We start from the raw sequence: 17,542 nt of genomic DNA on the forward strand, positions 1-17,542 counted from the left end.
GGTACGGCACCGGTCTTCCTCTCCCGGTACCGCCTCGGTCCGCTCTGGCAAGTCTCTCTCCAAAACCCGCCATGCCGAGCCCTCCACACCGATGTCCCGCCGTGCGCACCCCGACATCAGGGACCCAGACTTATGGGAAGAATCCCCACACGGTACCGAGGAAGATGCTTCCTCGACAGACGAGGAACCTTCAGTGACTGATACCGTTTCAAAACCTGAACAGTCCTCGTTCACCAAATTCCTCAGGGAGATGTCAGCTGCTCTTTCCATTCCCTTAGAGTCCGACTCTAAAAAGTCACAGGCCTTTCTCGATGCCCTAGACTTTGAACAACCTCCCAAAGAATTCCTTAAGTTACCCGTACATGACATCCTACGGGAAACTTTTTATAAGAACTGGGAGAACCCCCTCACTGTCCCTGGGGCCCCTCGCAAATTGGATAGCTTGTATCGGGTCATTCCCATCCCAGGGTTTGACAAGCCTCAATTGCCCCATGAATCTCTCCTGGTGGAGTCCACCTTAAAGAAAACTCAGGGCTCCAGTGTCTATGCCTCCACCCCTCCTGGCAGAGAGGCAAAAACTATGGATAAGTTTGGCAAGCGCCTTTTCCAGAATGCAATGCTGGCCAACAGGGCAAATAATTACACCTTTCACTTCTCCTTCTACATGAAGCATCTGGTGCAACAACTCTCCGCCTTACAAAAATACATCCCTGAACGTAAGGTACCTCTTTTTCAACAACAAATTTCCAGTCTGCTCCAACTCCGGAAATTCATGGTGCGCTCCATTTATGACTCGTTTGAGCTGACCTCTCGAGCGTCTGCCATGGCTGTTGCCATGCGGCGTCTGGCCTGGCTGAGAGTTTCTGAACTCGACATTAACCACCAAGACCGCCTGGCTAATGCACCTTGTCTTGGTGATGAACTCTTCGGGGAGTCCCTGGACTCAACAACCCAGAAACTCTCGGCTCACGAAACCAGGTGGGACACCCTGGTGAAGCCTAAGAAGAAGACTCCGCCTGCTCGCCCCTACAGACAGCAGTCTTCCTACCAACGCAGGTTCTCGGCCAGACCTCTCAACCCGCCTCAACAGCAGCCTCGCCGACCTCGTCAACAACATCAAACTCAGGCTCGCTCACAGTCTCACCAACCTGCCAAGCCTCTCCCTCTGTCAAAACCATCTCAGCTCTTTTGACTTTTTTCTCCAGGGCATAGCCAGTCTCCCACCATCATTGCCTCTTCCTCAGCCTATCGGAGGTCGCCTCAAACTCTTCCTCAGCCGTTGGGAGGTCATCACATCAGACCAATGGGTCCTCAACATCATTCGCCACAGCTACTCTCTCAACTTCCAGACTCTTCCACCAGACAATCCTCCCATAGAGTCTGCTTCTCACTCCTCCCAATCCCTCCTCCTCCTGAGGGAGGTCCAATCCCTCCTTCTTCTCAATGCCATCGAAGAGGTGCCCTCAAACCAAAGGGGTCAGGGATTCTACTCCCGCTACTTCTTGGTTCCCAAGAAGACAGGAGACCTCCGTCCCATCCTCGATCTCAGGGACCTCAACAAGTGTCTGGTCAAGGAGAAATTCAGAATGCTCTCCCTTGCCACGCTTTACCCTCTTCTCTCTCAACACGACTGGCTATGTTCCCTGGACCTCAAAGAGGCCTACACTCACTCAAAGAGGCCCCAATCAATCCGACTTCATGTCGCTACCTACGGTTTCAGATACAGCACCGTCACTATCAGTACAAAGTGCTACCCTTTGGCCTCGCATCATCACCCAGGGTGTTCACCAAGTGCCTTATTGTGGTGGCGGCCTTCCTCAGGTCTCACGACCTCCAGGTGTTCCCCTACTTGGACGATTGGTTGGTGAAAGCGCCTACATCTCCGCTTGTGCTACAAGCCACTCATCACACCATCTCGCTCCTCCATCTACTGGGGTTCGAGATCAACTACCCCAAGTCGCACCTACTTCCCACACAGCGACTTCAGTTCATTGGCGCAGTTCTCGACACCACCATCCGACCGACAACGGACCCTGCTCCACCTCTGTCGTCAGGTGTTCCTTCATCAAACCATCCCAGCTCGGCAGAATGATGGTCCTCCTGGGCCACATGGCCTCGACGGTCCATGTACTTCCTCTGGCACGACTCCACCTCAGGACACCTCATTGGACTCTAGCCAACCAATGGTCACAGACCACGGATCCTCTTTCTCATTCCATCTCTGACATCGTCTCTTCAGCAATCTCTTCAATGGTGGTTGACCTCCTCCAATCTTTCCAGGGGTCTACTCTTTCATCTACCCCCTCACTCCATGGTCATAACCACAGATGCCTCCCCCTATGCATGGGGTGCTCACCTGGGAGATCTTCGCACCCAGGGACTCTGGACCCCTCAGGAGCGCCAACATCACATCAATTTCCTGGAACTCAGGGCCATGTTCTGTGCTCTCAAGGCCTTCCAGCACCTTCTCTACCCTCAGGTTCTTCTCCTGTGCACAGACAACCAAGTCGCCATGTACTACATAAACAAGCAAGGCGGCACCGGATCTCCCCTCCTCTTGTCAGGAGGCCATCCGCATCTGGACCTGGGCCACGGCCCACAGTCTCTTCCTCAAGGCTGTCTATATCCAGGGCGAACAGAACTCCCTGGCCGACAATCTCAGCCGCATCCTTCAACCTCACAAGTGGACCCTGGATCCTCCCACACTCCACTCCATCTTTGCTCTCTGGGGCACTCCTCAGGTGGACCTCTTTGCAGCTCCTCACAACCATCAGCTGCCCTAGACTCTTCTCTCCTCATCGTCTGGCCCCGGATGCATTCCTGCTCGACTGGACGGATCGGTTCCTCTATGCCTTTCCTCCACTGCCTCTGATGTTGCGAACGCTATTCAAACTCCGCAGGGACAGAGCCACCATGATTCTCATCGCTCCTCGGTGGCCTTGCCAACACTGGTTCTCCCTCCAGCTCAGCTCCAGGGAGCCCATTCCTCTTCCTGTATTTCCTACTCTACTTACGCAGCAGCATCAGTCTCTACTACATCCCAATCTATCCTCGCTCCACCTGACAGCTTGGTTTCTCTCGGGCTGACTTCCCTAGAGAATCTGTCTCAGCCTGTCCGTCGTATTTTGGATGCCTCCAGGAAACCGGCCACCCTCCAATGTTACCATCAGAAGTGGACCAGGTTCTCCTCTTGATGTCTACTGCATCACCACGATCCCACCTCATTGGCGGTGGAAACTGTACTGGACTATTTGCTCTCTCTATCCGATGCTGACCTCAAATCCACCTCAATCAGAGTCCACCTCAGTGCCATCACTGCGTTTCATGAACCTATCCTCGGAAAACCTCTCACGGCTCATCCCCTGGTTTCCCGGTTCATGAGGGGCCTCTTCAATGTCAAACCACCTCTGAAGCCTCCCCCAGTCGTCTGGGACCTGAATGTGGTTTTATCAGCCCTCATGAAACCTCCGTTTGAGCCTCTTGCCACTGCTTCACTCAAATTTCTGACATGGAAGGTGCTTTTCCTCATTGCCATCACCTCTGCCAGGAGGGTTAGTGAGCTGCATGCACTGGTTGCCGACCCACCTTTCACTGTTTTTCACCATGACAAGGTGGTTCTGCGTACCCATCCTAAATTCCTTCCCAAAGTGGTCTCGGACTTCCACCTCAACCAATCCATTGTGTTGCCTGTCTTTTTCCCTAAGACCCATTCTCATCCTGGGGAACAGGCGTTGCACACGCTGGACTGTAAGCGTGCCCTTGCATACTACCTTGACTGTACCAGGGCTCACCTCTTGTCCCCTCAGCTCTTTTTGTCCTTCGACCCTAACCATCTAGGTCGCCCTGTCTCTAAACGGACGCTTTCCAACTGGCTTGCTGCCTGCATTGCGTTCTGTTATGCTCGGGCCGGTCTCTCACTGGAAGGTGCTGTGACGGCCCACAGGGTCAGAGCTATGGCTGCTTCTGTGGCTTTCCTCTGTTCTACGCCCATCGAGGAAATCTGCAAGGCTGCCACTTGGTCCTCAGTTCACATGTTCACTACTCACTACTGTCTGGATTCCTTCTCCAGACGGGATGGACACTTCGGCCAATCTGTGTTACATAATTTATTTTCCTAATGGCCAACCATCCCTCCTCCCTCTCTGTTAGCTTAGAGGTCACCCATGCGTTAAGAATATGCTGCCTGCTTGTCCTGGGATAAAGCACAGTTACTTACCGTAACAGGTGTTATCCAGGGACAGCAGGCAGATATTCTTACGTCCCACCCTCCTCCCCGGGTTGGCTTCTTAGCTGGCTTATCTTAACTGGGGACCACGCTCTCTTCCGGGCGGGAAGGCACTCGCGCATGTGCGGTGCGGCCAACTAGAACTTTCTAGTTAAAAGTGTCCGTACCGGGGCTCCGTCGGTGACGTCACCCATGCGTTAAGAATATCTGCCTGCTGTCCCTGGATAACACCTGTTACGGTAAGTAACTGTGCTTTAAACACGCAAGAAATGGTCCCTGCATTACCTGTTATTTTGTATCCAAATAACCACAGATGGGGCTGGCAAGGTTTTTTGGCTTTATTTCCATTTTACCTTTCCCTGTGTCTTTTTTCCTCCATCTCTCCCTTCGTTCCCATTTCTTGTCAGTAGTTTCTCATTTTCTCATCTTTTCATTTCATGTTTTCCCACCTCATCTGCTGTCCATTGCCTCCTTACATCTTCCCTTTTTGCCTATGTTTCAACCTTATTTCCTATCCTGCTTCTCTGTGTCCAAACTCATCTCTGTGTCTCTCCTACCCTTTTCTTTTATCCTTTAGTTTGTCCTTCCCACCTTTCTCTAATTAACAGTGCATTTAAGTTCTCTCTTTTTGGCATTTCTTAGTGAACTGTAGCTCTCCATCTTCGTGTTTTAGTCTGCAAGCAGCCAGTGTTTCTCAGTTTGCAGCAGATGGAAGGTGGACAGACCCTTGAAGTTTGGATCTGGCCTGATAGTGGTGAGAGAAAAACTGATTCACCAGGCATCTACTCTGTAGAGGGAGCTGTGTGGCCAGGCTCCAATATGACCATAGCTCCCACTTAAAAATTGTACGTCCATGGTTGGTATCAGACAGTGGCCCTGGTCATGAGGCAGCTTCAGCAGCCACTTCCAGAGCAAGGCCAAATGGCCCTCGATGGTCCTGCCCCACAGTCAGGACACTTGGACCAGCCAATGTTGAGACATGGTAGCTGCTGTATGAGCGGCACACTGGGCATGGCAGCAATTCCCCATATGCACTCATTCAGTGTCTCCCCTGGCAGGATGAGGGGGACTCCCATAGTGGTGCTAGGCAGGCTGCCACACTGTTACCTTCTTCAGCTCAAACAGTTTCACTTTCTTTCTGGATAAGGAAGGCAAAATTTATGCTTACCTGCTAACTTCCTTTCTTTGATTCCCAGCTGGACCATACCACCAAGAAAGATGGGAGATGTTGGAAGTTCCTCAATGACTCTTGAGCTATAGTGATTCTGTGCAATACTTCCTATAGAGCTGCAGACTACTTAAATGTGGTTGAGTTTTGATTAGTTACAGAGGATCCTTTGGGTTTGTCTCTTGTCTTATAAGCTTTTAATTTATACCAGTAGCTCTCGACCCAGTCCTCAATAGCCAACCATATTTTCAGGATACCGCTTAGGTAATTTTGATAGGCAGTATAAATAAATAAATACCCATAATGAATATGTATAAGGAATATTTCCTAACAACTGAGGAAGTGAATGCATGTTTACTGTGTATATCCTGCAAACTTGACTTGTGGGTGTGTCCTGAGGACTGGGTTGACAATCTCTGGTTTATAGTGACAAGCTCCAGGCTGCACCTGCTGTTCATACTGGTGAAGTCACTGGAAACAATTTATCTACTTCCCTCTGCTAGTCGGGGGGTATAACCCATTGCTGTAGACTGGTCTAGCTGTAGGAAAGGAAATGAATAAGTCTTATCTTATTCATGTCATTGCTTGACCCATCCTATTGGTGATTAGGAATCAGGCTATAGAAGGTTTCTTCTTTAAATATGTTTTCCTTCCTTGCAGTCGCTACTTAACCAAGGCTTTTCACACATGGTCAAAGCAAGACCGATTCTCTTCTAAATTCATTACTAATTTGATCTCTCACACGGAAACGGAGCATGCTGCACCAGCTTGGATGCTTTTGGCCATAGTTGCAGGATCTTCACCCAAACTAGACTTCACCAAGATCTTGGACACCTGGGACAGCATCCGAAGGTATAAGACCCCTGGCTTCAGGATTTTTCCACAGCATATTGCATTTAAATGTATTAAAACTGAGTGTCTGTAGTTGGTTAAGTGCCTATGCTATAGTTCCTTCTGAACATTCATCTGAGGGTCTTTGTGCTGTTCTATTTTCTAAAATTTAAAATATTTCATGAAGAATTTTGTTATGTAGGACAGCAAAACTTAACTTCCCTAGATGATTTAGTTTTACGCCATCTTGTCAAACAGACCCAGGGCTTTGCTATAAAACTCTTCCTACCGACTTAGTTTGATTACTGCTTTTTTTTTTTGCTTTTTTTTTCTAAAGTCCTAAAATAGGACTCGGATTCTAAAGTGCAGATTCCAGCACCTGCAGTGTTCATGAACCCATCTAGAGTGAACTTTTAGTGGTTCCTGAACTGGAACCCACAGAACATGGCTTTCTGGTCCACCAATTTCAACCTGCCTAAGGCTAGATCAGCCTGGAACAAAGTTTTACCTTTTTTTTATGGCCCATATGTAGTCAATCACTACTGCTCAATTTCAAGTGAGTTAGAAAAGTTTGGAGGATGCCATATGTAGTCAGACAGCAGCTATGAGAACTGTGATGCTAGTGGAGTTCCCAGTCTTGCTGGCAAAAGAGAATCCATGAGTGATTCAGAACACGGCTGTTTGCCTTATTTTCGAATTTAAAAAATGGAAGCATATTACATCTTTTTATCAAAAACTTCACTGGTTGCCGGTAGAGTCCAGAGTCCTGTTTAAGTTCTCTTGCATTTGTTATAAAGCAGTTTTTGGTATGTTACCAGGCTACCTTGCTCCTCACTTCTCTCTGAGTCACTCCAACAAGAATACACGTAGGATAAACTTGTTAAATTTCCCTTCTATAAAATCTTGCCATTATAAGAAGTTCTTTGAGAGAACTTTCTCATTTCAGGCTGCCAAACTGAATATGTGGCTTGGAAAAACTATGCAAAAGGCTACTTTCTATTTCGATTTTAGAAAATTATTAGACACGCCTGTTTGGTAGGCTGATATCTTAATGCGTTCTGTTTTAAACTATCTCGCCTTTTAATTATATCTGCCTGTTTTATCTGTATGCTATTTTATTTGCACTGTATGTATTAACTTTTCTTGTTGTGAACCGCTTTGAACCTTTTTGGTATGGCATTATATAAAAAATAAATTATTATTATTGGGCAATTGTGTTTAGGAGGGATGTAGGAAAGAGTGCACTGTATGTACACAAATATTAACCTGCTAATCACTGGAGACAGATGATAGGGTTGCCTAAGCTATGACGGAATCATCTACTTAAAAAAAAAATATTAGATACCTTTTAGCATTTCAACTTGCCAAAAAGGTCAGACTTTAGTGGAAGCTCTTGCTGCTCAGTAAAGCCACTAGTGAGACCCTTAGCATTCTTGGTTATTTGAAATGGCATGTGGCCTTTGCCTAGAAAGTTTGGGGACGTCAGTCCTATGCCACGAGACTGAAGCAAAAACTTTGAAATGGAGCTGCTAAATGTTTGCTGTTTTAAGTAACTTTTATTTAGAAGAATGTTTTGATGTAAGGGGGCACTGAGGTCTCCCCCACCACCACCCCCAAATGTCCCCCTCACTGTTCTGACATAAGTCATCCCTTTATAAATTTAATTCTTCTTATTAAATACATCACAGTTAGAGAGTGGGATTCTTGCATCAGAACCCCATAGAGCACATTCTGCACTTAGAACATTTTTATTATTCTGCATGTAGTTATTCTCTCAGTACTGACAAATTAGGTATAATTAGGCATAAGTGCTTTTTCTTGTACATGAAGTCTCACCTCCTCTGTTTGCCCTTGTTTTAAGAGCTACAAACCCCTTCTGTCTGCTGTTTTTGCAGGCAGAAAAATGGCAGTACCAGCACCACTGGCCATATCCTTTGTGTAATAGGCCATGTGGCTGTGCATTTGCCCCAGAGCCACAGAGGGAAGCTGATTGGTAATTTATTTTTATTTTTTTCTTTTCACACTGCTGTCTGTCATGTTTTTCCTTTTGCCTGGAAAATGTATTTCACTGCCTGGCTTTTTCCAGATGATGTAAAGAACTGGCTGATGGAGTTCTCATCGCCCCCAGAGGTAATCAGTCCTGCAGTGGAGTCCTTACAAAAACTGTGTCATGCACACGCTGACACCCTGGAGAATGCCCAGGTAAAGCTTCCAACAGAGACAAGCTCACCACAATAAGTAATGCGATTATCTTGATGCCTGGTGAGCCTCGTAGCAGGCCTTTTATCAAGTTGTGCAATTCAGAAGCTCTGCTCTACAGAGCAGTTTTGCTTCATATACTTGCAGAATGTTATAAGATGTTGATGCTATGATACAAAATAAGTTCCCATGCTAAAAGATTGTTTTTGACCTGCAAGATTAAAGACCAATTTGTGCCCTGTGAGTGCGTTTACTGTGACACACGGGATTAATGCCGTAGCTAGTGCTGTCCTTAGACATCGATTTTAAAGCATTTTTACTCAGGAGAGTGGCTTTAATGAGATAAGCTCCCACTCTCTTCAGCTACAGTGGTAAAATAATGCTCAAAATTGGTTGGTTGGGCTTTTCAGCACCCCCTCATAGTCATTATCCTAGGAGAAGTGACCCAGTTTGAAAGTGATTTTTAGTAGTGTTACCCGATTTGCTGATTCAAATCGATTCATCAATTCACTTCAGTGAATCATTTCATTGTCTGAGAACATCGGACTCACCGATTCAGTGACCAGCACCTGATGAGACCTGACATACCTCCGAGGCCTCCTAAAATAGCAACAGCGGCACTCTGAACGGGTTGCTTTGCGGCCTTCCGCACCAGGGCCTTCCCTCTGCTGTATCACTGATGACATCATTGGTGATGCGGCAGAGGAAAAGCCCTAGCGGGTCAGGTAACGAAGTAGCCTGTTCAGGAGGCCTCGGAGGTATCTCAGGTTTCACAGTGGAAGGATCGGTAGGCTGCTGCTGCATAGGGGGATTGGAGGGAGGGATGAAAAGATGCTGCACATGGGGGGAAAAAGGAGTGAGGAAGAATTGGAGTGGAGGAGAGGAAGGAAGAGATGAAACGGGTAGAAAGGGGTGAGAGGGAGAAAACCTTCATATGTGGAGGGGAATAGAGAGGTTTGACCCAGGCAGTAGGAGAGAGAGAGAAATGGTAGACAGTGGGAAAGAAACAAATGTTGAATATGACAGTGAAAGGTATTTATTATCTTTTTTGTGATTACAATAAGTCAGATTTCAAATGTGTATCCTGGCAGAACTGGTGTTAGAGACAGCGAGCATGAGCTAGGGCCTAACTTAGAGAGGAAAAGTAGTTTAGATAATTGTGAGCCCACCAGGACAGATAGGGAAAATGGTTGAGTACCTGATTGTAAACCGCCTAGATAACCTTGATAGGCGGTATGTAAATACCTAAAATAAATAAATTTTTTATTTTGTTTACATCACAGTGCCTGGGTAGGGTTGGAGAGGGCAAAGGTGAGTGGGGTGGGTGGAAACACTACAAAATAAATCTGCCAGAACGTTTGGGGGGGGGGGGGGAAGCCCAATTGAGCAGGGAAAGTGAATCAAATATTTCCCTGAATCGGGTAGCACTAATTTTTAGGATTGTCTCCCTGTTCTAGTTTCTCAGTTTGCATTAATTTCTTTGTATTTGCATCATCTCCTTTTAAGTCCTTTTTTTTTTTTTTTTTTTTTTTTGGGGGGGGGGGGGGGGGGCTTTTGTCTCATTAATCTGCCTGCATCACAGATGAATAGTTGGTCTGTTTTCTCAGAGAAGCAGAGGAAGGTGCAAGCATGTTTCTCCAGCTTGTAGCCATGGGTATTTTAGTGAAAATAAAAGCATTTTGAAATAAATACTAGATTGACTAAATCTTAATTTGTAATTAGATGTTATTTTGCTGCTATGGTGAGGTAGTAAACACAAAGAATAAAGAATGGAGCACGCGTCTCTGGATGCCACTGAAATAATTTATTAAAAGTTAAAAAAAATATAAAGGTGGTGTTGAGGACAGACGCTTGATGCGGAACTCTCCATCAGTGCTTGTCCTTTTTACCTTCTTCCCCTTACCTGGGTGTTTGCAGCTGAAGTTGCAGACTTTCTTGGCGGGCTGTTGCAGCTGCGCTATAATGGGGAAGAGGAAAGGAGCTTCCCAGCCAAATCCTCGGGTGACTGGGACCTCCAGAAATCTTGTACAGATGATGCTGGTTGTGGGACTGACGTGCCAATCGAGGGAGAAGCTCCTGACTTCGGGAGAAACGCCGAACTCTGTGGCGAGCCTTGGTTATGATCGGGTTTCCCTTAGCCCGATCCAGGGGCATGCTCCTCTGCAACCTGGAAGAGTGAGCACTGTGGAGAGAGAGGCAACTCGGTTCACTCGAAGTGGTGCAACTGTTGACCCCTGGAGGAGCAGTGGGAGGAGAGTCATTGGTGAAGAGAGTCCCCGCTGGAGCCCAGACAACGGCACTCGGTACAGAGACTGGTGAGAACTTGGCTTCTGTGAGTAACAACGAATACTTTGGAGAGTTAGTTAAGCCTGCAGTGATAAATATGGATGAACTGTGGTAATTATGGACTCCAATCTCAAAAAGGCAGTATGTATGGTATGTTCTGATTGTGCCTCTATTTACTCCCAGGTAGATGTCCATGGGGAAATGTTAAGAGCAAAGTGAGAATATAAAGAGATATGAACAGATTAATAAAATTAAGACTTTAAAAGTGGAGATTATTGAAGAAACATCTTATTCAGAAAAAGCTGGAATATATGAAAAATAAGTAGAGAAGAAATAACTTGAGGCTGTTAAATTTTCCTAAATCTCCAACAACATCTGCAGTGGAAATGGTTCGGAGATATCTGAAAGAGACTTTAATACCAACGTAAAGTTTACCACCAATAGTTGGGGCTCAACATATTTCCTTGGGGAAGAAACAGAATAGTTCAGCCCCTATTGAAGAAGTGGAACTGGAAAAAGGTGAAATGAATTTGACAAATTTTTTGGAGAACTGACTAGAAGTAATAACTGAAAAGATCTGATACTGATCCAAGATGGCCGACGGTCTCCTAAGCTGAGCTACACGCCGAAGGAGATTGTTAAAAAATCTTTTCTTAGAGGAAGTTATTTACCCGATCATGCCGAAGAGGAGAGGTCGTAGTGCCGCTGGAGCCTCGCGGCGCCCTGGCATGTCCTCTCTCGGAAACATCAAAGAACTCCTTCGTCGAATGCAGGATATCCCGGCAGCGTCGGCATCCCTGCTGGAGACGCCTCGGAGGGGCGAGATTGAGGCAGTCTCCTTGGGTTGAGCCCCGATGCAAGGGCACCTCCCCCACCTCTTCAGATTTCTAGCTCCCCGCGAGTGGAGGAGCTACCGGCGGAAGGCATGCACCCCCCCTCGGAGGCCAGGAAGTTTCAGGAGAGCCCAGGAAGCACTGAGGACTTGATAACATCTGGGACTACCCTAGTCCAGGAGAAGGGATGCCAGGAACAGCTTACAACTGGTGAGACTATTCAAGCTGTAAATGATTCCTAGGCTATAGAAAAACCCAGGGAGGTAACACTGGATTCTATTTGGGACCTTGTTGCTGATCTGGCTAAGTCTATAAAGCCCCGTCTTTTGCAGCTGGAAAGTAAAATTATACTTCAAGAAACTGATATAAAAGATATGAAGGTTGAAATAGATGAATCCAAGAACTCTATTATGAATATACAACAAGAACTAAAAGTATCAAAACAGCTTAGTGAAGCATTAGTAAAAGATAATACAAATTTATGCAGAAAAGTGGAATCTCTGGAGAACTGTTCCCGTAATAATAATCTTCGACTGATTAATTTTCCTAGGATAGCTGCTGTTGGAGATTCTAGGAATTTCAGAGGATACATTACCACCACTTACTCAAGTTTACTACTTGCCTATGAAAGGTATTGAACCACCATCCAAATTACAGGAAGATAATCAACCACTTAATGTCTCAGCAATGCTGGAACTTTCAGACAGAGACCGCATCTGTGGCAACATTGCTTCTTACTGTAGCTCTTGCACCAGATAAAAACTGGTTGCTTAGACTTTTCTTTAAAAATAAAATGAAAGAATTTCTTGGATATAAAATCTTAATGTACCCAGATTTGGCACGGGATACTCAAAAAAGAAGGCGAGAATTTCTTATGATGAAGCCAGGGGTTATATCTCTTGGAGGGACTTTTTTTCTATGACATCCTTGTAAATGTGTAATACAATATTGTATGAAAAAACATGTTTTCTTTGAGCCCTTCCAGTTGACAGCCTTTCTGGCAGGAGCTCGATTGGACGAAGGGAAATAAAAGCGAAGTGCAGTTTGAACTTAATGGTATCCTCTCTCAGCTAAAGGGACCTTGTTTTCCTTTATATTTGTTTCAAATATTTTGTTAATATTTGTTAATATGCTCACTATACTTCGTCTTGGATCTAAATGGAGGACTTGAGCTGAAGTCAAGCTAAATATTTATTTTATTTGACTAATGTAATGTATTAATTCTTGAGTATTATTTGTTTGCTTTTCTTCAACTTTCTGTACAAGTGGACACTTGATTTGTAAAATGAAAAATTTGATAAAATGAAAAATAAAAAGATCTACTCTTCATAGTGACATTTGCCTCGGAGTTCGATAGACAATTAATTTTTCAAACTTACTTTAGACATGTAAATAATATTTTTCGGTGAATGATATATTTTTTGGTTTGATAATTTGTGTCTTTCCAGATATACTGTATCTCAAATGACACTGAAGAGAAGAAAAGACTTTTTGGTCTACAGACAAGAGTTCAAGCCTTGGGTGTTGCTTTTGTTTTGAAATTTCCTGCAAAATGCTATGTTTCACTAAAGGGGAAAAATTTTCTGGGGTTTTTTTTTTTTTAACAAAAGAATTATTGGAATTTATTGTGGCCAAGGAAGAGGGGGGAGTGATGATTGGTCCAATAGTGTCATTCACAGTGTAATGAACCAGCTGTTCTTAAGATTTATATATATTTCTTTATTGTTATTTTCTGTTCTTGGATCACCCCATTTTGTGGACTAAGTAATTAATTATGATTTCTTATAATGCTTTTATGCTATATGGTGGAATTTTTTATTTCTAATCTGTATTCAAGTAATATTTACTTGTTTACATTTTGAAATTTTAATAAATAATTTTTTTTTTAAGTCTAAAAGTTATTTCCAGTGCAATAGGGATGGTATGCTGAACTAAAGGTTTTTGTATCTGCTCCCGCAAGTCCATTGCAGTAGACTGATTACTGTTTCAGTACTTCCTCCTCCCAGCTCTCTGCTGCCCCAGTTGGTTATTTCTTCTGAATGCAAGTTTGATTTGCTATTTCATTCTGTTGTGTTGCCTGCGTTAAGTAGCCTCCCTTCATGCTTCGAGCACATTCGATGAGAAGGATTGCCTCTTCATGGGCTGAAGCCAGGACGATTCCTCTGGATGATATTTTCTGAGTGGTGACTTGGTCATCCCTTCATACTTTCACTAAGTTTTATAGATTGAACGTAGCAGCTCAAGAGGACTCCTTTGGAGCCTCAGTTTTGAAGGCAAGCTTTTTTTCCCATCTGGGGTTTCTGGGACTGCTTAGAGATGTCTCTTGGTTCAGCATACCATCAATATTGCACTGGAAAAATAGATTAGGTTCTTACCTTGATGATATATTTTCCAGTAGATAGGTATGGTATGCTGAATCCCCTGCCCATCATTGTCTGGACCTCCTGCTGCTTGAAGGCTACGTCTCTGGCCTTTCTACCAGCTATAGTAAATTGGAAGACTTATTACCGGTATATAGTTACTTGGGGTTTCTCCAGAGTTCCACAGTTTCTTATGGCCTTTTGCTAATAAAGATTTTGTTCCTTTCTTTAACGTCCCTCCAAACCAACACAAACAGATGGGATATAACGCACCTCTACCAGCATGTGGAGACTGAGGCGCAAACTTTTGGCTGTAGTATAAGTGGGCTGTTAAGTCCCAAGTACAATCAGTCTGTTCTCAGTCTCCAGCAGATGGCGGTAGTAAGCCTATGCAGTCTTTACCTGGTTTAGTGTAGGGCTGTTGGATTTTGTTTAGATTGGCCTTGTCCCTGTTTCTGGTGCCTGATAGAGCTTGGGGGACCCTTTCGGGGGTCCATCCGACTTCAGGGGGGGTGCCATACTCGACTGGTCAAGTCCCTCCCCCCACTTCCCCAAATTTTTACTTTAAAGGTGCCTCAGCAGTAAACCTTGCCACCAAATATAGGCATATAGCTTTGAGAACCACTGTTCAAGTGTAAATTAAAGTTGTATTTGAAAAAGAAAAGAAAAAAATCCTGAGGCAATGCTGGTCTGAAGAGAAGCCTTCAAGGTTAATTGAATTTTTATTGTTAACTGGTACTTTTCTTTTTCCCTTTAGTGGTTTTCGCAATGAGCACTTTTAAGTTGAAAAGGTGCTTTAGGTGCGCAGTTGATGTGGCCGACGTGTGCACGAAGTATACCAGCCGCTGTGAAGGGGAATCCTCATTGGCTTCGGATGGCAGGCAAGCAGGGTTCCCCTTTACGCGTGCACTAGTGCTGCCCGATTCAGGAAAAAAAAATTCGATTCGATTCAGCTTACTGAATTGATTTTTCGATTCGATTCGATTTTCGTTTTTCAAACATCCTGGTGGGTTTATTTTATAGCCTCTTCAATCCCTTTGCCTTCTCCTAACCACACTGGCACTGTGGTATAAATAAAATAAAGAAACAAAAAGGACTTTTCCTCTCTCTGTTAAATCCTAGCTCACGTTTGCGGTCTAACACCAGCTCTGGCAGGATACACATTTCAAATCTGACATATTGTAATCACAAAAAATAAAATAGAATTAGTTTTTCTACCTTTTGTTGTCTGGTCATTATTCAAATTTTGTTGGTCTCGGGCTCTGGTTGTCTTCTGATAACTTGCTTGCCAGGGTCTCCTTCTTTCTTCTTTCTCCATGCTAACCATCCATCTGCCATCTCTGTCCTCCCCTTCTGTTTTACTTCCCTCCCTTGGAAGTCTGGCATCTTTCCTTTTTTTTGGTCTCCATCCACAGATCCACCTTTTCTCAACTACCCTCCTATCCAGTATCTCTATCCCCCCTTCCACACCATCCCTTGTGTCCAACTTCTCTCCCTTCTCTCCCTAAATACCATTGTCCTTCATCTTCCTCTCTCCCTCTCCTCTATTTTCAGACCCATTTCTTCCTCCCCAAAGTCCGGCATATGCACATATCTTTGAACCCCCACTTCCCTCCCTCCGTGTACTTCTATACCAGGGCCCCCCCTCCCCTGAAGATCTGTCCCCCCCTAAAGGCCTGTGCCACCATCCCTGAAGGCCTGTTTCCCCCTTGAAGGCTTGTCCCCCCCCCTTAAAAGTCTGCATCCCACCCCTAAAGGCCTGCCTGTCCCCCCCCCCCTTGAAGACCTATTCCACCCCTGAAGGCCTGCCTCCCCCCCATTGAAGGCTTGAGTCCCCCCCCCTTGAAGACCTGTCCCCCCCCTTTGCAGACCTGCCTGTCCCCTTGAAGGCCTGTTCCACCACTGAAGGCCTGCCTGTCCTCCTAAAGGCCTGTCCCCCCCCCCTTGAAGACCTGTCCACTCACCTTTGAAGGCCTGCCTGCCTGTCCCACCCTGAAGGACTGCTCACCCCCCCCTCCCCTGCATCCGGCTTCCACCCCCTTGATCTTCCGCTTCCCCCTATGGCCTCCCTGCACTATTTACCTTCCAGGAACATCCTGAAAACAAGACCGTGGTGTTAGCTATCTTAGTGCCGCTTCGCAACTGGTTCCTCTGTCGCGGTCCCGCTCCTCCTCTGATGTCGGAGGAGGGGCGGGATGAAACAGCTCCGAAGCGGTACTAAGATTGCTAACACCGCGATCTTGTTTGCAGGCTGTTCCGGCTGGAAGGTAAACAATGCAGGGAGGCCAGGGGGGGGGGAAGTTAACAGCAGCACTTTCCGACTGACCCTCCCCCCCTTGCTTTCTAAAGCAGGTGCAGCAGCTGCCAGGGGGGAGGGTCAGGCAAATCAGGAAGCTGTTTTTTGTTTTGTTTTTGTTTTGAACTGATTCGAATTGATTCACCCAAAGTGAATTGGTGAACCGATTCGAATCGGGCAGCACTAGCGTGTACCACTCGTTGGCAACAGGCAGTGAGGAAGGTTTCCCCTACTGCCCACACAGATTTCCTCATCCATCGACGGTCAGGGAAATAAGGTTTCCCTTACCGGCAGTAGTGCTGGTGACTCCCTTTTCACGCTGCCGGCTTGCCTGCTTTAGCGGCTGGGTCTGTTTATGCCTCTTTGCTGCTGCAGGCCTCGGAGGCGATTTTTTTTTTTTTTTTCCCCCAGCAGGTTTTTTGGCAAGAAGCTCCACCATCTTGCCAGTGGCCTCAGGTGACCTTCCCTCTGTCTTACAGCAGAAACCTGTTCTTGTCTCTCTATCTCCTGCCTTGGCAGTGTGTCCTTCTTTGCTGCCGGGGGGGGGGGTTTGCACCTGATTTTGTTTTAGCCATGTATAAAGCTTATCTGCAGGCAGCTGGGGGTCCTGTTTTTTTCCCCTGGGGGGTCTGTTTTTTTGGGGTGGGCTTTTGCCTGTCATTTCTACCTTCCTTAGGCCCCACCTTGGCATCTACTCAGGCCCAGTCCCTCCCTCCCAGTCTTCATCAAAGCGGCCACAGGTTTCGTGGGACAAGGATTTTATGTTTGCAGATGCTTTTTCGCCTTATGAGAACTTGATCCTCTCGGCAGGGCGGATGACATGGACATGTGTTTTTTTTTTTTTTTTGAGACGCCAGCTGCCAAAGATGCGTCGGAGGTGCACATTTTTCACCAAGAAGAACTGCTTTGAGGATGCAAAAGAGTCCCCGTTTGTGATGGACCCCCTACTTCGGGGGATCCGGTCGGCCTCCTGTTCCTGTCGTATGCATCAGGATATTCAGGATGTAGTGCATGTGCAGTGGAAAATGCCAGATGTGTCTTTCCACTTGGCGCGGTCCATGACCGGGCTGTATCCCATTCCTGATGAGGATAACTTAAGTTTCTTGTGGTTGATGAGGTGGTCTCAGCTATTGCACATAGCCATACGGTGCCGGTTGAAGTGGTTCATTCTTGAGAGACTCCCAGGTTCGTAAGATGGAGTCTCTTCTTAAGCAGTGTTTTGACATGGCTGCCTTTGCTGTCCAGGCAGCAGTTTATGGAGGTTTGGTTGTCTGGGCTTGTTTCCAATCGTCTGAGTAGGTCTTTGACCCAGGAGTCTGATTACTGGTCCTTTGTGGATCGGGA

At 46.0% G+C, this 17,542-nt stretch overlaps 1 protein-coding gene across 2 annotated transcripts in view; it reads left to right on the top strand.

The window, feature by feature from the left end:
• Window positions 1-17,542, top strand: part of NCAPD3 (non-SMC condensin II complex subunit D3) — a 196,370-nt gene that overhangs the window by 122,192 nt on the left and 56,636 nt on the right. For both annotated transcript variants that reach the window (XM_033919103.1, XM_033919104.1), the window contains exons 17-19: window positions 6,054-6,245; window positions 8,120-8,217; window positions 8,311-8,426. In XM_033919103.1, coding sequence (XP_033774994.1) covers window positions 6,054-6,245; window positions 8,120-8,217; window positions 8,311-8,426 — 406 coding nt within the window. The remainder of the gene's footprint in view (window positions 1-6,053; window positions 6,246-8,119; window positions 8,218-8,310; window positions 8,427-17,542) is intronic.

Source organism: Geotrypetes seraphini, chromosome 13 (genome assembly GCF_902459505.1).
Source record: "Geotrypetes seraphini chromosome 13, aGeoSer1.1, whole genome shotgun sequence".
Taxonomy (NCBI): domain Eukaryota; kingdom Metazoa; phylum Chordata; class Amphibia; order Gymnophiona; family Dermophiidae; genus Geotrypetes; species Geotrypetes seraphini.